The sequence below is a fragment of the Poecilia reticulata genome, chromosome 16, assembly GCF_904066995.2.
Source record: "Poecilia reticulata chromosome 16, P_reticulata-male-v2, whole genome shotgun sequence".
NCBI classification, from domain to species: Eukaryota; Metazoa; Chordata; class Actinopteri; order Cyprinodontiformes; family Poeciliidae; genus Poecilia; species Poecilia reticulata.
This window is the reverse complement of record NC_088845.1, coordinates 24,385,099-24,406,604: the sequence shown is the minus strand read 5'-3', so window position 1 is coordinate 24,406,604 and position 21,506 is coordinate 24,385,099. Positions and strand designations below refer to the sequence as shown.

The window sequence follows — 21,506 nt, the reverse complement described above, 5'->3', positions numbered from 1 at the left end:
CCAGCAACTTCTTACACACATCTTCAGGCTGAGTGTCTGAACTAGAAATAGACTTGAGGACATTCTTGAAAATGGAGCACTACAATAGCTGAATCTTTTGAGATGAGTTGTGTTGTTTTAAAAGAATGCATCTATACTTTAGGGAAAAAAGCCTTCAGGTATAATATTGGTGTTATTATTTAATGTAAGAACACATTTTCTTTCTCTAGAAAATGTACCATGTAAATGTATTTAAAACAAGAAAATATCACTGCTGAACACTAACTTGAGTAGGTTACCTCTTTTCTATTAGGATGGGCTATTTCACCATTCTTTCACAGGTAAAGCTGCCTCTTATATTTTAGTGAACAACTATCCATTTATGCCATTTGACATGGCATAAATATCTTAATCTCAATGGAATTTTTGCGGCTATCTTTACAAAGAAACTGTGGCACCAGCATCAAAACTTGAATAAGGTATATTTATAACACTTTGGCACCAATACTATGGAAATCTACTTGTGTATTACAGCAATGATATCTGATATTGTTAATAAATGTCATGCTAAAGCAAACAAATACAAACATGCCTGCCGCAGCTCATGGAAAAACTGAAATACAGTGATTTAAGTTGACCAATTCTAAATCTTAGGACTTTCTGCTGTGTCCTTTTTTGTATTACTGCACATTTTTTAAAGTAGTTTCTAAATGTTTTTTTTTTTTTTCTTTGAACAGGGTAATGCATACATTACCTGCATGCCTGGCCCCGTCAGGAGATGGAATTACCCCGTACCTCTGTGTATAGGTAATGTTTCCTTCTATATATTAATATGCACAGGATTTTAATGAAGTTCTAATGTGGGTTTACCGCATCAAACATACCCTGACTTGTTTTTTTCATATTTTTCCACTCATTGTTTCTTGTTGGCTCGTTAACACTTAACTCACCCCTCCCGCCATACACAACGAAACAGTAAATCAATGTCCTAAAAAAAAAGGTGGGCTTTTTCTGTATAAAACCATGCAGCAGTTTCATTGTTAGGGATGATGTTTGTGTGCTGTTGATTTAGAGGGTAGATGCTCTGCTTTCCACTTGAGTTGAGAATCAATAGGACTTTGCTTGAATTCTGATCTCCCCGTTGAGACTCTGTTGTCGCCCTGACACTTCCTTTGATGTCGGCTGCCACCATGATAGAGTTTAAAGATTACCAAGGCAGCGCTGCATATTCTCTTTTAACACCCCAGTGTTTCTGCCCACCATCGTACATGTACTCTACCAATGGCTGAAACTAGCGACTAACTACAGTGCCAGCGCGTACACTGCGTTCCTCGTGTAAATATTCTCTGCCTCCAGTCTTCAGAGTTAAGCAAAGTCATAAATCCCAGCTTTGCTGTTGACAGCCATGTTCCTAGCTGCACACGTTCACTTGTTGGTTTAACTCCTTTGTTGTTTAATGCACATAAACTCACTCAAGCACCCCGGGATCAGTATTCATTTTGTTGCTTATGAGCCCACATCAAAGCGTTTGCGTGCCCCTGCACAAACAGTACAGCATCCTTAAAAGTGCCTCTCCTCTCCTTTTGCCTTTACTTCCATTTCACAAAACACAAGTAGGTCAAGCAGGATGCCCCCACTACCAGAACACTTTTTTCCCCCCACTATATTAGTTTTTTGCTCCTCTTGCCTTGGCTCTTAAATCCTTTAAAAACATCAGCAATACAGGAAAATGATTTAGCAGGCAGCTAATAAAATTATACTCACCTTGCTGTTTGTGTAAGGCTTGAGAGAGAGAGAGAGAGAGAGAAAGAGAGAGAGAGAGAGAGAGAGAGAGAGAGAGAGAGAGAGAGAGAGAGAGAGATGACTGTAACCTTCACAGCAAGCTAAAGTGTTCTCCAACGCAGTCAAAAGAGCCCGGAGAGAGCATAGAGTAATCACATTCACTCCTGAGCAAAACAGTGTTGGTGTGTGGAATATTGTTAAATTCATTTATTACGATTTAAAACCCCATCAAAGAAGGACAGGGCCCAAGCATGTTTGCATGAACGGCCTTATGGAGCAACTGATATTCAGTCTAGAAGAGACATAGCCCCAGTAGAAGAAATGCACAATTAACACAAAACCTTTTTTTTTTTGGTTTTACACAGCTGGCCCACCCACATCCCTTTTTTGTACAAGTCCTGAGTAGTAATGCGTAAAAAGGAATTTACACACACCCAAACATTAAGGCGATATGCTCCCTAGTCGTTGTTTTTCTTTGTTTTCCCTTTGAGCCGCTCTGAGGAAAAGTGACACGTTCTTTCTCTTCGGTTGGTCTCCCTCAGCCCAGTGCGGAGGCTCCATGACAGACTTCAGCGGCGTCATTCTCAGTCCAGGCTTTCCAGGGAATTACCAGAGCAGCCTGGACTGCACCTGGAGAGTTCAACTCCCCATTGGCTTTGGTCTGTAACCCGCCCACTATCCCCCTCTTGTTTTCCTTCCTCTACCTCCTCTTCTGTCGTCTTTTTTTTGTGCTAGTCCTTATGTTGTTTGTGCTTATTTTCTTTGTTTTGTTTGTGCTTCTCTCTTGTCTTTTCCCTTTTTTATTGTGCTAAAACCAAGTAAACAGGACAACTCATGATGATTGTGCTAAACTGTGGAAGTAACATTCAAACTTTAGCTCATTTACAGACAGAATAAATACATATGTGGCTACATAACCTAAAAATTTAAATGAATATGTCTTTGTAATTTTTTTGTTGTATTCTCAGCAACTCCTGCTTATTAATCCAATACTTAAAAAGCTATTTTAGATTTCTTACTAGCTGCTCAACTTTTTTATTGTCAAAATTGGGATTTTCTGTAGCAAGTTGCTCACCACTCTTGCTGCTGAAGGTTACTTTTTTTTTAGATTCTTGTAACAGTCAGGTTCTATTGTCAGGTTTGATTGTGATATGACAGATTTGATGAATGGATGGAATATAACAAACCCTTAATGCCTGGTCAGAGTCTCAAAGAAAAGCATTGATGTGTGGATTAGGGTAGGAAATTACCATTGAACAAGCTTTTCATAATTGAAACTTTACCTTGTCTGAAAGATTAGAGTGAGAGAGAAAACCTTTCAGAAGTGCTGTGAGATGACATTTATTGTTCTTCTACTGAACAGAAATCAGCTGATAACATTTGAAATTGTCTTACTAATGGTGTGATGTAGTCACTGTGTCACTGATATTTGCATGCAACCAATTTTCCATACTGTCCAAGTTCAGCCACAAAGCATTTCCAAGATTTACTCATGAAATCTGAACTAATATGTCAGAAGATTATTGCAGATGTTAATCCACAGTCCTTCATTTTGACTTTAACTTCCTCTTTTTTGCAATTTAGGTATCCACCTGCAGTTTCTGAACTTCTCCACAGAGCCTGTTCATGACTATTTGGAGGTGCGCAGTGGGACTCTGGAGACAGGAACAGTGATAGATCGATTCAGTGGCCCTGCGGTGCCCAATTCTCTCTTCAGCACCACGCACGAGACCACACTCTTCTTTCATAGTGACTATTCCCAGAACAAGCCTGGTTTCCACATTGTCTACCAGGGTAAGAACCAAAGATTGGTTTTGTTGAAATTGGTTTTTGTAATAGCAGCAGGTGAAGTGGAAGAAGGGTAAAAAGCTGTCATTTAGATGGACCTGAAAGGACAGGATGACAAAAGGGTGACAAAAATGGAGAACTTTGATTCACCATGAGCCATAAAGTTTATGTTCTTGAAACTTAAACTTTCAGATGTCTAACGATTATTCTTATTTCAAAGAAAATCTTTGATGGAAAAAAATTTTGTTTATGATATTCTACTTTGTATCTTTAAGTTTTACTAAGGTTTTTAAAACAATCAGCTCAATCATGTATTTGAAATTCACAAAGTACAATAGAAGTGCTTGTACTGTGAATAGTCCCTTGCAAAAGTACTAACAATTTGTTGCATTAGAAGTTCAGTTTTCAAATTTTGGGGGGATTTTATGTAACACACCAACACATAAGCAATGCATAGTAATTTAAAATGTATTTAAAATCAAAATCTAAAAAGTCAGGTGTGCTTATCAAGACCAGCATTCAACATTATGGTGATTCACAGTGGGTATGGTGTAATGTGTGCAGTTTTCCTCCACACATGCCATATTAGATGTATGGCAGCCTAAAATGTTTAATTTTGCTAGATGACCAGAGCACATTTTCTAATATCCCTACTACATTTCTTGTGTTGTAGAAAACGTTAAACACAAATTCTTATGACTTTCACAATGATTTTCTACTCACCATTTTTCCAAAAAGGCTAAATTTATGGGGTGGATCACCAATAATTGCTGCTCCTTCTGAAATTTTTCAAGCCTTTTGGGTGGTTCTCTGACTAATGCACTTGCCTAGCCGGTCCGTTTAGGTGTACAGCCCTGCTTTGGTAGTTTTGCGGTCGTGTTATACTTTTTCCATTTTTGATAATGGATTGAACTGCACCCACTTGAGTTTAAAGCTTGGTACATTATGGCATTTATTTTGTGCACATATATCCACTGCACAGTTATGCACTTCTCCCAAAAATACAATTAAAATACATTGGAGTTTGCGGTGGCAATGCATAAAAGTTCAAGAGCTATGCAGTTCACTGCACATGTCATGCCATGTATAAAAATTTGCCCACTAACAACTTCTTGGAATTGTACCTACAGCATACGAGCTGCAGAGATGCCCCGACCCACGTCCATTTCGCAATGGCATAGTGATCGGTCAGGACTACAGTGTGGGGATGACCATTTCCTTTGAGTGTCTGCCAGGTTACACTCTGATCGGAGAGGCCTCCCTCACGTGTTTGCATGGAGTCAGCAGAAACTGGAATCACCCCATACCTCGCTGTGAAGGTGAGGCCCTGCTGTGTCTTTCAAGCTGCATTTGCGTCTTGCTGTTAGTGAATTTCATCTACAGAAACAACTTTAAAGAAGTAGCACTGCATCTTCTCGGTTTACTGTATCAGTCTCTGAAAGCATCATCTCCAAATTAATGCAGCTTTATTATGAATTAAAAATTTGTTTTTTGTGAGTAACCTTTAACCTGGCAGCTTGAAACTTTGTGGTTAAATATGAAATAATCTGATAAAATTATATAACATCTTCAAAAAGGGACTAAAATGGCAGCATGTGTCATTCTGTCATAAAGACCTACAACAGAAATATCCTTGAAGTGATTCTTTAACAAAAATAAAATAAATAAGGGGTTCCTATGACTGCTTGTAGTCATATTCTTTATTCTGGGAGATAAAAGCGTCTGACTCACCAAAAATACCAGCCCTTTGCTAAAAAATAAACGACAGCACATTATAGTGATTTGTGGAGCATTTGTCCTTTACGACAAAAGCTGAAAATGCCTGGGTACATTGTAAATCTCAAAAAGTCTACTCAGATGTCACTCTGGGGTGCCAAAATACCTATCATCAGTTAAGTGAAGCAATGAGGAACCGTTCAGGTGAACATCAGTCAATCTCAGATCTTAGGATCTGCAGCTTTTGCTTTGCTCCGTTCATATCCCTGCATTTTTTTCAGTTCTTTGGGCAGTATTTTTTAGTTTAGATCATGTCAGAGAAGGTTTTATTTTCAAAGTTATTTGGGGTTATCAAGTTGTCAGTGGCATCCGATTGGGGCATTCCCTCTCTGTTGTCTCAGTGACACACCAAACCACGTTATTATGGCTTGTTTTTATCAAGTTATGGACAATACAGACATAAAAGCAGTTTTTACAACTGAAGGAGAAGAGTGACTTTCTATTTTTTTATCGATCATCTTTATCTACCTCCCTTCCCCGCAGCTCTCTGTGGTGGGAATATAACATCTTTGAATGGTACGATTTACTCCCCTGGACACCCTGCCGAGTACCCACACTTCCAGGACTGCATGTGGACTGTCAGAGTCCCTCCAGGATACGGAATCTACATAAATTTCTCTGTTATCAACACAGAGCCCATCTATGACTACATCACAGTTTGGTGAGTTCCAGTTCCTCCTTTAGTTTAAATTTATTCATTGTCATGCTATGGCACACACAAAATGTTTGTTTTCTGTGAGCCTTACTGTTAAGGGCAGCAAGTCTTTCCGATGCACTAGCACTGTTTAGGAGTTGAATAAAAATTTTACAATGCTGGTTAAAGTTTTTATCTCCCACATTTCTTTGAAATTGAGTCCTCTTGAAGGTGAGAGAGCTCATTTTTCACTTCTTGGGTTTGCCATGTTCTGAATGTTGTAGATTTGTAGATGTAGTCCATCACTCATGGTTTTGTTGATAGGTATGCGTCAACACTGTCAAAAGGGGAGTTTCATTTCCTCTGGAAGCGTGTTCCGATTCTGCATACATCACTGTTTTAAAGCCACACTGCCAGTGCTACTAGGTTGTATAATCTGCAGTGAAAATTGTTTCAACTCCCCTTTTGACATTTGTTTGACCTTAACCTTCGTTTGTACAGAAGCCATAGAGAACTTGTGTTCTCTGATGTTTTAATATTTGTCTGGTTTAATGTTTAATGGTCATATTGGTAAGAACGAATATGTCTGCGATATAAACAAATATGCAATATCCGTTTACACAACTCTTTTAACCTTCCTCTGCATTTTGTACAATTTCCTGAAATGTGATTGAATGTAGGAGTGTCGGTCAACGCGATGAGTAAGGCTGATGTTGGCAATACAAAAATATATATGCATCATTCCACACAGACAGCAGGTAAAACAAAAATCATAGTGTTTTTTTAAACCTTCTTGCACTAAAAGGAAATAAACAGGGCACTACGGTTTAATTCAGATTGTCATTTTTTGTGTGTCTGTTCATATCAAATAAACTTAAAAAAATAAGTAATTTATTGCTATTGGTCTTAGAGAGTTGAACAATGTCAAAGTTGTTCTATAGTTGTAGTATAAGCAGTCATTATGAAAGCAAACTATCATTTTTCAATTTCACAGTTTTATCAATGACCAGGTTCTAAAGTTTAAACTGTCAACCACACAACACAGACGTGTTATTTTTATTTTAATGAAATGCGTTATAATAAACACTGTAATAATGCTAGAAGATGGAAATTAGTAAGAACACAAAACACACAGTGAAAATCAAACTGGCAAAACTCAAAGTCCAAAGTGTCATGATGGATGAGTGACTCTCCCTTAATTTCCACACCATGGTTATATTTTGTACTGACGTTCAGCACTGGCAGTGCATAACAACATATGGGGAAGTAGAATTACTTTATCATCCTGTTGTCCACACAGCTGGAGAAAACTGATATCACTTAATGAGTTACCTTCCCTCGTATCTCAGTAAAACATGTATTGTGTAATGGTTTTAGTTTTAAAACCAAACCTTTTGAAAACGCTGAGCCATGACATTGGTAACAATAAACTATCTAAAATGCCATAAAATTTAAAATGTTTTTACTTTATTTTAACCATTACTTTAAATAAAATTACAATCAGAAGAGCCCCTATGTTTTTAAGACGAAACTGGAACGTAACTTAGACATTCGCTTGCAATTCATGTCTCTGTCGCGATGCAAACTGAAGTTGCACAGAAGGGATCCAACAGCTGACAAAGTGCTAAGGCCAGAGGCCACTTGGACATGTTGTGCTCACAGCTTGTGCTGTGACACTGCGATTAATTGAGCCAACAACCATTCAAAGATTTTGACCCTGCTTGACATTGGTGGCCTCAATTCGTTCCTCCTCCCCCCCCAAGAGCAAAATATATTGTCACAGAGAATGTGATTAACCAAAAGAAACCAAAGGGAACCCGAGTTCCCTTGTCTCATCAAACTCTCAAAACTTCTGCTTGGCAGTGGACATCCCAGTGAGTGTTGCTCTAAAAGACAGAAATGTGCATCAGCACAAAAACTTCTGGTTGGAGCCTCTTGGGATGTTTGTTGGTTTGTAGAAACTTCTGCTGATAACAGACAGCTGTCCAGTGGTAAGCAGTGCTACCTTCCCTCTGTCACTTTACCAGCTGCCTTCCACTCGCTCTGCCCTTCTTCCCTTACCTCCCTTGTAGGCTGTCTGATGAGTCATAAGCCTCAGGCAGTTATGGAGCTGTCCCCCTAGGTGATAAAGAATAAAAAAAATGCCTCACAGCACCGAGGTCACCATTCATACTATATGAAGGGAAGAACTACTGGTGCTACTGGTTTTAAATGAAAGGCTGCATAAATAATCTGTCCCCTGACGGCAACATTTCATTTTCTTGCTCGACTACATCCTCCAATTTTGCTGATGACTCTGAAATGAAACTGACATAAGCTTTTTTTTTAAGTACATAAGATATTAAAGGCACACATACATACAAGAACAGTACTTTGTGTACATTATTTTGCTGATGATGGCTAAAGTCCTCCGAAAGAGTCAGTGATGAAATCTCTTTCCCTACTGAGCTTTTAGAATAGTATTTTCTTCCCATTTGAATTTCTATGTCTGTTGTGAAATAAAGAAATCACTTCTGAGTTGTTCTTAATTCACTGCCTAACGGGGGTTAAAGATGCCACCCCTCCACTCCTCCTCATCTCATTAACAGAGGTGATTCTGTGTTTTGGAATCAGCAGCTAATGCATCCCTTACAAATGGCTTCACTGCTAATGGCAAGGTCTCTTATTACCCCAAAGCAATCCACCCATTCATTCAGCTATTCATTCGGAATTGCGGACATTGTTTTGTTGTTAATTTGGACCTTTGTTGCAACTTTGACACACATATATTTGCCAGTACAGCTAATTAGCAAAACTCTTTAACAGTGTAAAAATCAAATGGAGATTGATTGATTCTTCTATTTTTTTTTTTTGGGAGGGAGTTTTGGGGGAGTTATGAAGCAGATCTTAGTCGTTTCTTTCAAAGAGAAACTTTTGTATGACCTTGTAAAACTTGTCTCTGTATTACTTCTCTCTACCTGGGTGATGTTGTGGTCTGTTTACCAACAGAATACATAATTAGGGATTTACCTAAGGTTTCCTCTCAGTCTGACTTGCCTGAGGTGGCCCCTTTGGAAAGAACCCCAGAGACACCCTAATTAAACGTCTGTGTTTCCTTGAGTAGTTATTTCCAGATAGAGTACTGAAGCACCTTACTCTAAATTCAGTGCCAAAAAAATTGGCTTCTGTGAACTCTGCCGGTTTCTAAAAATTCACATTTTGACAATCACACCTGACTTCATTTTCAACGTTGTGTTTTGGGACTTGCTATCATTTGGCCCAAAACATCATTTTGACCTAAAGCAGATTTTGGAGCGTCATCTACACTGCCTTGTTTTTTCATGTTACAACATCAAATTTCACTATCTTGTTACGGTTGTGTGTGACCTAAAAAAAAGTGTAAATATCTATTCAGCCCCTTACAATATAGTCTAACCAATAGACTTCTAAAGTAATCTATTTAGTAAGCAGTGTCCTGTTGTTTGAGAGTGTCGTGAAGACCAAGCAAAACATTTCACAGGTCAGTGATAAATATATGGAGAAGATTAAAGCAGCTTAATAGAGCATAAAATATGCTCTATTAAAAAAATAATGTCAAGTTTTAAACATCTCAAAGAAATGTTATAATCCATCATCTAAAATAGAAAGTATGGTTCGACTGCAACCACATTCACCTGAACTGACAGGTGGATGGAACTGATTGTAAATGGTAAATGGACTGTACTCGTATTAATGGCGCTTTATCAAGTCCAGAGGACCTGAAAGAGCTTCACATTCAGTCATTCATGCACACATTCATACACTGATGAGTAGGGATATCATAAAAGAAATACTGTAAGTAATGACTCATAGGGAGTGAATATAAGTGCATGCTATACTTTATCTGTGAAAGAATATTGAAAACCATGCGTTATTTTCATCCACTTCAAAATGATGAAGTAGATGAAATGGACTAAACTTTTTGGTTGTCATGTGATGGTGTGAAAAGGCCTAGCAGGTATGAACATTTTTTGCAAGGCTCTGTATATTTAAACAATTTCACACAAGAGTACATTCCTGTGAGCATTAATCAGCCTGTCAATCTTCTTTTTTTTTTTTTTTTACCCCACAGTCATGCAATGGTTTAACTGTTTCAGTGGCTTTAGTAGACCTTACATTTTGTTTTATACATTATAGTTATGCTAGAAATTTTGGTGTGAGCTATTATGAAAGTCTAGTTTATGTGCAAGTGAAAGCTTCCATGATCATCGAAGTTACCACACATTGTGAATCAATGAAGGATAAAAAAAATCCAAGTATTGATGCACCAAACAAATATATTTTTTCCTATCTTAAAAAGCCATGAATCCATTTTATGAGGAGCAGAGGTGAAGCACTGCTGTTTATGTGCGTTTGTGGAGAAGGGAGTTGCTGTAAAACTGGGTAGAGAATATTAAAGAAATTATTTGATTTTGACACAAATGGCATGGCTTGCATTAGAAACAGTAGACAGCAGTACAAGTGTTTTTTTTCTTTAGGTAGCTTCTTGATGACAATTTTAAATTGCTCTACTCGTATCCAATTATAAGTCGGTAAAAATGATTTAATTATTTGAATGATCAAACCTTTCCACTTTTTAGTGCCCAATACCATATTTATTTAATTTTTCTAAAAAAATATTTTAAAAAAAAAGTTCAGTTTTTTTTCCCTTCATCAGTATACGTCATGGCTGAAAGGCGTGTGGGGGCATTTTATTGCTTTACCCTCTATGAGCAACCTATAGCAAACTCTGTTTGTGAAACTTTTTCTCAAACTGTTGGGAGTCTGCTGATTTGACAAGCCTGCTCGGGGATAAATAGACCTGCTCTTTGATCCCAGCTACTATTTATTCAGAAATCATCTCTGCTCTTGCCCTCCATTCCTAACCTATCCGTATCTCCATATCAGGGATGGACCCGACCAAACTTCGCCTCAAATCGGCCAGTTCAGTGGCACATCATTGCAGGAAGGCGTGTCCACCACAGCTAATCAGGTCCTCATCAAGTTTCACAGCGACTTCAGCACCAGCGGCTTCTTCGAGCTTCATTATTATGGTAACTTTCCCTTTGACACCAGCAGAGAACACGTTTCTTTGAGTTTATTCATCTGATCCTTAATATTCTGCATATTGGAGTGAGCAGAGGCTGATTGCTCATTCTTCTCTTATATTTAAAATTTCTTAATTTCCCTTTTTCTTTTGGCCTTGTCCTTCTTTTTATTGTATTTCTTCCAGTTATGTATGGTGATAAATGATGGATGACTCCTTATGTCTGTTTTTGTCTGCAATATGAAAGCGTCTTTTGAAGGGAAGTTGATTAATAATAAAATGCACCGCATCGCCACTAAATTAGTTATAGTTTTTGATGATTATGAACAGTGATAGGCAGCAATTTATGATCTAATCAGCTTTCGGTATAATGGAAGAGAAAAGATGTGTGGGGGCCGAATAGAAAATGTGCTTACGCTGTCTCTGTCTCTCTATAAGCTTCTGTCTCCCTCTTGTTTTTTAGTGCACACACTCTTGTTGCAGAGTTCACTGTTTGTTCTCTCTCCAACAGCTTACCAGCTGAGAACTTGTCAGCCACCCCCTCCCGTCGCCAACGCCACTATCCTAACCGATGATGACGAGTTTGAAATAGGTTTGTCTCATTTTATTTTGCTCGTTTACAGGCTGGGACAATGTGTAATAGAATCAGTTTTCACTTGACAAAGGTGCATCTGCATTAGCAGCCGACCCAGGACAAAACAAGCAGGCATACACGCATATGAAATCCTCTTCATCTAAAAATAATTTAGATGAAGAATTTTGACTTTTTCTTGAAGTTTAAATGTTTTTTTTATGGTGTCTTTTTTAACATTGTTGATGATCTGAAACTTTTATTTTCTGCTCTGCATTTGTAGAAGACCAAATGCATTTATCCACATTAATGAACCCAGGCAGGTGTTTATTGTAGCCTCCACCATCTTTTTCTATCTCGGGTGTGTGTGTCTCCTTCACTCTGCTCATCCTTTTAAGTGTTCCCATCTATTCATGCTTCATGCATTAAAATATTAGTTTGAAGGCAGGGCTAATTAGATGTACTTATAAGCTGTTTGTGTTTTCAGTGCTCAGAAGTAATTAGTAAAGTGAAGTGGAAGTCATGTGGCCAGTGGCTGACTTACTTTGAGCCTTTGAATTTGTGTGTAGTTTTCATTTTTAGCGTGCGCTGGTGTGCAAGTGTGCGGCTGCGTAATTTAATGAAGTGCCTTAAGTTCTAGAGGATGTCAATCTTCATTAGGAAATGTGCAGTTGATTACTGTTTCCAGCGCTGTTGCTGAGGAGAGCTACCGACATCCCTGTGTGCGAGTGCGCGTGTCGGTGCGCTTTCATACGTCTGTGGCTGCGTGGGTCGACGAATTGATGGATCTTTTTCTCACGTCCAGTTTTTTCCTCTTGCATTTGTATTTGCACGATCGCCGGCGTAAACGACCCCACAGGAGACATTATCCGGTACTCTTGCCAGCCGGGCTTCACCTTGGTGGGCAGCGAGATCCTGACCTGCCGACTTGGAGAGAGGCTGCAGATGGACGGGCCGCCACCAGTCTGTCAAGGTTGGTTTTGCGCAGTGCATGTTTATGGGTGACTTAATATGTTTTTGTGAAGGTGTTGAATGTTTTTATGTTTGCACCGGTGTGCTTTTTTATTTATGTGTATGTGTAATCATACTGTTTTGAGTGCACTTGACACCACTCTGCCAGGGTTGGTTGCAGTCAGCAGCACTCACGGTTGATGCATCATTTAACAGACAGACAGCCAGCAGGCCGCCCTCCAGCAGTATCCTGGCGGCAAACGGCATCGCTGTTCTTCATCGGGATCTGGATTTGCAGGTTTTTGGAGTGAAGCCGGCCCAGCCCTCTGTAAGAATCCAAATGTAGCTGCTGAGTGTCAGTTTGAGACCAATTAAAGATCAACAGGTTTCGTTATGATGTCTTTTTCATCTGTGAAATCTCATAATACTGAACTTGTAATCCGAGCATCTTAAAAATGCAGCTGACGTATCCAGATCTGATGTTTATGAAAGAGCGTAGGATGCAGCTTGGGTGATTCTGAATCTTTTTACTCCTATCTATGTGGTGTTTTGATTTTCTTCTCTTTGTATTATTTTATTCAGAATTTGAGTGGGTTTATTTTAATACATGAACCTCAAGTAAAGTTGTACACAGTAACACTGAATCAAAAGTATTTTTTTATCTACCATAATATTAACATCTTACTCACATTTAGTAAGAGGATGTGCAAAGAGGAAAAAAATTGAATGTTGTGAAAAATAAAAGATAACAGTGTCTTGCTAAGGCATTCACATTACAATTACAATAAATATATATATTTTTTACATAAAATAAAACATTTTATTTTGATGCTATGTGATTTATCATACAAAGTAACAAAATATTTAAAAAATATAGAAACAAAGTGTCTTGTATTTGTATACAACCATCCTGAATCAGTATTAATAGTCATAATTAGTTGCATAATTACTCATTTTGCTAAGAATATATTTGGAATAGAGATCCTAAGAAATATTTTAGTATGCCACACAAGACTTGTCTACATGTTTCAAGTTACCTTTAAGAGTCAAGAAATCGAAAAAAAGAAACTGTAGCTAAATTCTTGTTGGGTATAAAAATGGTTTTATCTCATATTGGCAACTAAAGCAGCAGGAAAATGTGAAGGAGGTGCAGTCAAGTGGGAATACTAGGAAAGTGAATTTTCCCAGCTCATTTCTCAGAACTCTGCCAAAATCATCAGGCTCCTATTAGCTGAACCTCACATAGTGGTACTTTTGACAATTACTCACACCCAAATGTAAGTGCTAAAATGAACCTGCCAATTACACATAACTGCTGCTAATTCTTGATATCTCCTTCTCTCTAAGAAAATGTTCAAAAAGGCAGGTATGAATAACTCAGCAAAACTCATACAAGTTGTGACAACATACATATCCTATAAAGAAAGTATCATGCCCTAAACTGAGAACCTGAACTGCAGAGGTACTGAAATACGCATTTAAATTGAACACTGTCAGTGATGTAGACTTGTCTGTTTATATGTCAGAAGGCCAATCATCTTGTTCGAGTTTTCCTAAAACTGGCCTCGAGGATCACGTTGGCATAGTTAGCACAATTTTAGGGTCGGTAATTTGTTGCTTGACATTTTCATGGATCACTTAATTTTTACTCTTAAGAATTCATTACATTTCCTTGCATTGAATATGTTATGCCCTTGTGCACCTCCAGCATGAAACTAATTGCTCTCCTTGGGACATGTAAAGTTAGACTTAATTTGAGTTGACCCGCTATTCACAGGCAAGAGACTGCTACTGCATGCTTGTAACGAGGGCTTTTCATCCATCGCCTGCTTGCCAACAGGCCAGGAAACAAAATTCTCGTTTGCGTTTTGATTCCGTTTTTATTTTTAGTTGTCATTTCATGCCTAAAAGACAACACTAAAATGTCCTTGTATAAGTGTGCAAATTTATGCCTAAATGTCCGTCATTTTTCAGAAGTATTTATTCAGGCTCTGTCAACAAGGAGGCGTATGAAGAATGTTATATAGCAGCTTTAGTAATAGTCATGACTGTACATGCAGTTCTTTTCAAATGTATTCACACCCCTCAAACTTTTTCACATACTACCGCAATAAGACCCCAGGCTTCACTGTATTTTGTTAGGATTTTATGTGAAAGATCAACACGTCAACACACAAAGTAGTATATAACTGTGATATGAGAGTAAAAAAGTTTAGTTTTTTTTTAAAACAAATATTAAAAATGTGTGTATTTGTATATTTACTTTTGAGACAATACTCTATGTAATTTCCTTTTACTGGAATTACAATTGCAAGTCATTTTGGTTGCATCTCCAACCACTGCATGTCCACTTCGCACATCTAGAGTCTAAAATCTGTGCCTAGTCTTCCTTTAGCATACATTCCCAAGTCTCGCCACATATTGTCAAATGTATTTAAGTGAGAACTTTGACTGGACCATTTTATAACAAAAAATGCCTTTGTCTAAGCCTTTCCATTATAACTCTGACTGTAAATATATTTATTCTTTAATTACCTCCACTAACTCTGATCAGTGTTCCTGGCTCTTCTGAAGAACAGCCTCTCTGCTTTAGGACCAGACCAGTTTAGCATTATAGAGTTCATGGCAGGGTGTCCTAAATTTGCATTCAGCTAGAAAACACGTTTTTGTGGAAATCCTTTACTTAATGAGTTAAGAGGTGAATATTTGGTGTTTACCTGTAATTAAATGACTGTATTTTTCAGAGATGAATGAAATGGGTATAGGAACATTTCTTATAACCGTGTGTGAGCAGTCCTCTTTTATGTGCTCTCTATGTGCAACCAGACGCCCCCCCACCAAAAGCTTGTAAGTTTTTTTTTTCTGCTCTCAGGGTAGTTTCTCATCTATATTACAGTACTTTATAGGCCTATCTTCTGAAGTAGCAGTATTGAGGGGGTTTGAAACATTTTAAGCCTCTCATGATTCATTTTTTAATCCCTGCACCGAAAGTTAAATTCAAAGAATTTAAGCCCCAACAGGGCTCACTGGATTCCTTGGTGTGTGTGTTGCCTGGCAACGTTAGTTTATTAAACAAGTAATGGAGAATATAAATATGAGTGCCGCTCACCTTAATGGGCCTGGTTGCAGCTTTGTAGATAGTAACATTTGTGTCTCCATGTATGAAAGGCTACTGTGAGGTTATCTGTGTAATTTGCGGTTTTAAAAATAAGTTGTAAGCATGCAGGAAACACTAAATGTAATTTACAAAGCTTTCGATAAAATTATTTATAATTTTTACATCTATGCAAATGAAATGCAAACTGTGGTTTCTGGTTTTCAAGTTATGTAATTTGATATTGTGGTGGTTTCAATTAACATTTTCTGTCTCTCCATGAAAGTAATGTCAGAGATCTTATAAAGTTCAATGATACGAGGCATAGTGTGTATTTAAACATATTATTTCAAAAGTATTACCAAAATTCATTTGGCCTTTATAATAAAATAGTATTACAGATATCTTAAAATTCATCAGTCTTTTGGTTAGTTAAACATTTATTTCTGCAGACAACCTCTATGTCAAGAAAATAAAAAAGGCCTCAACACAAAACCCACCAGGTAATTTACGCTGAGTCATTATTTTTGAAACATTAATGCTGGTTTTGCTTACCATTTCCTGGAATCAACTGCAGAAATAGAAATGTTCAGACAGCCAGAGTAGCAATCCTGTACAAACACACAAACATACAAGCAATCCAAATGATTGAAGGTCAAACCAACCCAGGCTATTACATCAATGTGGCGTGCCTACTTTGATGCTTGATCCAGTCTTGATTTAAAAGTCAATCCGGCAATTAGTACACCATACGAATATATCGTTTTTGTAGAGCAGATCGGCCCTGGCATGTAGGCAACCAGCCTCTCTGTGTGGTGTGCTTGAACTGCCATGAGAGGATTCATGGTTCCAATCCCAGTCATACTTCCAGTCATTGACTTTTCAAAATGAGTTTTGGTGTCACAGGATGAATAGTTATATTTGCTGTATTTTTTATTTTATATATACAGTATATATATATATATATATATACAGTGTATATATATATATATACAGTGTATATATACAGTGTATATATACAGTGTATATATATATATATATATATATATATATATATATATATATATAATGCTAATCTGTAGTCTAATTGTTCATCGCAACTCAGCATGTATTTTTTAAAAATGGATGCTCTTTATGTTAACATCTCAGTTATGACAGGTTAAACAAAATGTTTTTGTTTTATATCTTGCTGTTTTGGATGTTAAATTTTAAAGTTAATAGCATGGAGCCAATAAAAGCGTAGTTTTATTTTTTCATGAGTTGTATGTATGTGATATGTATGACCTTTTTTTAGAATATTTTTTAATATTATTTAAGCTGTAATTTTTAGTGAACAACTTATGTTATTTTCTACTATTTGTTGAAAAAAACAAGACATCCTAAAATAAATTGCACATATAAAGTCCAAAAAACAGCTAAATGTAACACACAGGATTTTGTGATGATTGAATTTCCTACCTTACTGTTATATGATGTGCTCCAAGCTTTTAATATTGTGGCTATTACCTGGAGGCTTAATATTACTATCATTTTAAAAGTAATTTTAATAAACAGAGATGTTATCACAGCAATCAATAAAACCAGTTACTGTTTAATCTCTAGTGACCGCAGAGGGCTATTAGTGTGTTGTTGTATTACTGTGTTGTGTGATTTCAAGTCTTTCTCCTACTGGGTAAGGTCATGACCCCCAGATTCTTTTTGAGCCAAACGTTAAAAGTTTCCCAATAACTTCGCAGCTTGATCATTCTCTGTGTTACAGTGTTTTCAATATTTTCTTCTTTTTCTTCTCTTTGATATATGCCCACGTTTCTCCCCTGACCTTTTTATCTGGAGTAGTTGTTCACATTAACCTTTTATATGCACCATGTTATTTCACTACCAGCCTTCAAGACCAGCTTCTAGCCCAGACAAAGCAAGAAAATAAAGTAACAGGACTGTCATTATTTCTCACATGCCAGCCGCCAGGAAATGAAATACGGACACACACACACACGCACGCATGCACACACACACCATTTTCCATGAAAAGTGAATGTCTAACCTGCTGACTCTTATTATTTGAAAGACTGATTTTAAAGGAGCCCAGTGACAGCATCGGCTTCAGCCTTTTGTGTAATATCACTCTGCTAAAATGTGATTGATTCATGACTTCCATGTGTAATTTATTCTTCCCTAATAATTTAGCTTAACCTTTCTCTGTTCCAGTTTCTTCTGCTTTATTGTTTCTCTTGTTACTGCTGATTGTGTTTGTGTACTTGCTGTGCTTTTGCATGTTTTTTTTTGTTTAATCCCCATTGCTCTTCCTCTTGTTAAAAATTAATGTTGACCCTTAACTCCACATTTCTTTCTGTAGTGCAATGTCCAGCATATGAGGTGCGCTTCGACTCAACGGGGGAGATCTTAAGTCCTGGTTACCCTGAAAACTACTCCAATCTTCAGACGTGCTCCTGGCTAATCAACGTAGAGAAGGGCTACAACATAACTCTGAACTTTGAACTGTTTGAGACTGAGAAGGAGTTTGATATCTTGGAAATATTTGATGGTAAGTAACAAACATGATCTGAAATAATAGTCTTATAAAGTCAAACAAAGCATTTGGTGTGCTTACTTTTTTTATTTTTATTTTTTTGCTGTTACTTAAACCTAGGTCCAAACATCTACAGTCAGAGCCTTTCAACACTCAGCGGCGACATAGAAACCCCGTTCAATCTGACAACCACTGGCCACCAGCTGCTACTGCGCTGGTCCACTGACCACGCCACCAACCGTCGCGGCTTCCACATCAGATATGTGGGTGAGTATCAAAGTATGTATCCTTCTTATAATCATATTCTCTTTTTTTTCTTACAAATGTTATATTTAACTAGACTTGGGGCCAGATTTACTGAACCAAATAAATTTAATGTGTGGTTGAGAAGTAGAAATACTGCCAGTTGGGAGTGTACAGTTCAATGATTAAACATTTTTGCTGATTTAGGAATGCAGGCAAACCACTTCCTTTAAGTATGATATCTAACAAGCTCTGATATAAATGTTAATCTTTGTTTTATGTCATTGGCTTAGAATTACACAAAACATATCACTGATGGTTAGTCTAAATTGTACCCAAATAATGTGGGGGAAATAAACTTGCCTTTCCGACCTTGATAAACGCCTTACGATCTGTTAATCTTTTTTACTGCTGCAAAATTTCCCTCTCAAAAGATTTAGAAAATTAAGTTAATGTTTAAAATGTAATTGTTTTTGGGGGTTTTTTACAAAATGATTGGTCACGCAGTAATTATTCCATCTGTTGGTGATACTTTATAGAACATGAAACACGCTTTCACCAACAGAACAACGGTTATTGTGATTTAACAATGTTGGAGCTGACAGAGTGATCTTTAATTATTTCACTGAACAGCTTTTCCATATGGCCCTGGATCATTTTCCTACTGAATAAATAATGTTCTACTCTCAGTTTCTGGTAGAGTTCACCAGATTTGTTTTTAAAATGTCCTCGTATTTCAAAGATGGTGTGTGTTATGTGGGCTTTTGGAAGGCATCAAAGATCCTCCACCGTACTTAGTTTTTGTTTCTGAGAAGGTCAGACTTACTAAAGCATACAGCACTAAATGAAGTTCATGCAGGTGTGGTAATTTACGCATGTTTATATTGGTGATGGTGGGACAGAAACATGTTTTTTTTCTTGCATCAGTCTTAAAAATTCAGTTAGCCTGAGCAGTTCTCAAGGCTGATATAAAGACTTTGAAACCTCAATATACCACTTTTGAAGTAGTTAGCTTTAAATATTTTATATGGAAACTTTACATTACTAAATGGAAGATCTAATAAGGTCTGATCAAGAAGTTGTCGAATGTATCAACAACTGTGCTGATCTTGATTTTGTTAAAAACAAAAAAAATTTCCTTTCCCCCCTCTGAATAAATGTACTTCACTTAAAAGTTGAACTTTCTGAATATTTTTTGTATTAGTTTGTGTTGCTCCAATCCAAGAGTAATTGATTTGGAGGCTTTTTATACATGCTACCAGGGGTGTTACGAAATGTGACTGTGTAGTCTGGCATTTGCTAAAAGATCTATAAACAGCTACAATTCAAGGAAATTAAAGCTTGTTATTATTTAATAAGCCTCAAGATTTTCTGGCCATTCATCAACATTACAAATCCCCGTACTGGAAAGCAAAGCAGAACAACACATACCCGCTCACTCCCCACCTCACTGCTCCCCAGAAAGGGATGAGGAAAATACAAATGCTGAACATAAAGGGGAAAAAAGCAGGACAGCAAAAAATTTGGATTAATCAGTTTAGCAGGGGGTCCAAGGTTATTCCAAATTTTTCTCAAGTACAATTATTTTGGTTTGGCAAATAGTTTTCATAATAAAATCCAAAATTCCTCTTGAACAAATACAGGTACTTCTCAAAAACTTAGCATATTGTGATAAAGTTCATTATTTTCCATAATGTAATGATAAAAATTAAACTGTCATATATTTTAGATTCATTGCACACCAACTGAAATATTTCAGGTCTTTTATTGTTTTAATACTGATGATTTTGGCATACAGCTCATAAAAACCCAGAATTCCTATCTCAAAAAATTTTAACACTCAAAGATAACGAGCAACTTTTGTTACTCTGTACAGCCACCCTGTTATCTGCTGAAAGTCTTGCTCTCTCTCACTCTTTTGCAGCTTAAAGGAACCACAATCGTTTCAGTTGAAATGCAGTTTTCTTTCAAACTGTTTCTAACTTTATGCTTCCTCTGGCTTCATATTTAAACACTGAGCAAATGCTAACATGATCTAACTTGCTGTCTTCTTCCCCTCACTAATAGCTACAACATCAAATAGGATGTTGTCAATATGAAGAGATTATCTGTGGTGCATTCACCGATCAAAAAAAAGACCAGATATTTGCATTTTCAACTAACTGGAACAAAGTCAGAGCTGATCAAATCAGTCAAATTCATCAACCAAAGGGTTTCTTGATGGGTTTTCTACATCAACCACTTAATGGTGACTTCTACTGAAAATACTATTATTTTTAAATTACAGTGTAAAATTAATATTCTATTGTCTTTTACCAAGGTGGTCTGGTCTCTTTTTGCTGTGAAATATTTATTGAACCATCTTAGCTGCAGCTTTTTTATGTGAATACGATATGACCACATGCATCTATTTAATCAGTCTGCTGTGATTACAGAGATATACTTTGAGGTCTATCACTGCTTTTAAAAACACATTTCCCACAAATAATAGATCACAATGAGAGATGCTTTCATGAACAAAACACATAAGGCAGGAAGGAAGTCGCTACCAGGCCTGCATGCTGTTTTGTACTCCCCTAAGTTCAGAGTGTTTTAATTCTTAATTGACTCTTTAATAAAGCAAGTGCTGCTGGGAAAGAATAGCACAGACGTCTTTTTCTATTTGAAATGCATCAGTAATAGTGCAAAAAGCAGAAAAGAAATACATATTTTAAAAAATTTTCTCTATTATATTTAATACACAAGTGTGTTGCGCTGAAAGCAAGTTAGTGTGATGAATTTTGTAACGGGAACTCCTTTTTGACTTGATTGACTCTAATAGGAACTGATTTAAACTCCAATGTGTCTTTTCGTCTTAAATCCCCGCTATCTCCCAGCAGCCATGAAGATTTTAAGAAATGGTTGACAGCTATTGGAATGCACAAAGCTTTCCCTTGACATTTCTGTCCCATTGGCCATTTACTAGTCATATTCTGGAAATCAAATTATTATTATTTTTTTTTATTTTTTTTTTTAGATTGATGGCCTGTAAGATGAGGGAAGGGAATGTTACGGTATAAATAACTGCAGGATGCATCAAGACTGTGTGTACTGAAGCAAATTGAATATGTGCATGGC

The 21,506-nt window shown here is 37.1% G+C and overlaps 1 protein-coding gene across 5 annotated transcripts in view; it reads left to right on the top strand.

The window, feature by feature from the left end:
- The window catches only part of LOC103478352 (CUB and sushi domain-containing protein 3-like), a 245,173-nt gene that overhangs the window by 153,674 nt on the left and 69,993 nt on the right, over window positions 1-21,506 (top strand). For 3 of the 5 annotated variants that reach the window (XM_008432116.3, XM_017309426.2, XM_008432115.3), the window contains 10 exons: window positions 717-786; window positions 2,304-2,420; window positions 3,346-3,555; window positions 4,680-4,868; window positions 5,809-5,986; window positions 10,865-11,010; window positions 11,515-11,595; window positions 12,434-12,547; window positions 17,973-18,161; window positions 18,267-18,425. In XM_008432116.3, the coding sequence (XP_008430338.2) occupies window positions 717-786; window positions 2,304-2,420; window positions 3,346-3,555; window positions 4,680-4,868; window positions 5,809-5,986; window positions 10,865-11,010; window positions 11,515-11,595; window positions 12,434-12,547; window positions 17,973-18,161; window positions 18,267-18,425 (1,453 nt within the window). The remainder of the gene's footprint in view (window positions 1-716; window positions 787-2,303; window positions 2,421-3,345; window positions 3,556-4,679; window positions 4,869-5,808; window positions 5,987-10,864; window positions 11,011-11,514; window positions 11,596-12,433; window positions 12,548-17,972; window positions 18,162-18,266; window positions 18,426-21,506) is intronic. The other 2 variants (XM_081597601.1, XM_008432118.3) reach the window with 1 other exon arrangement.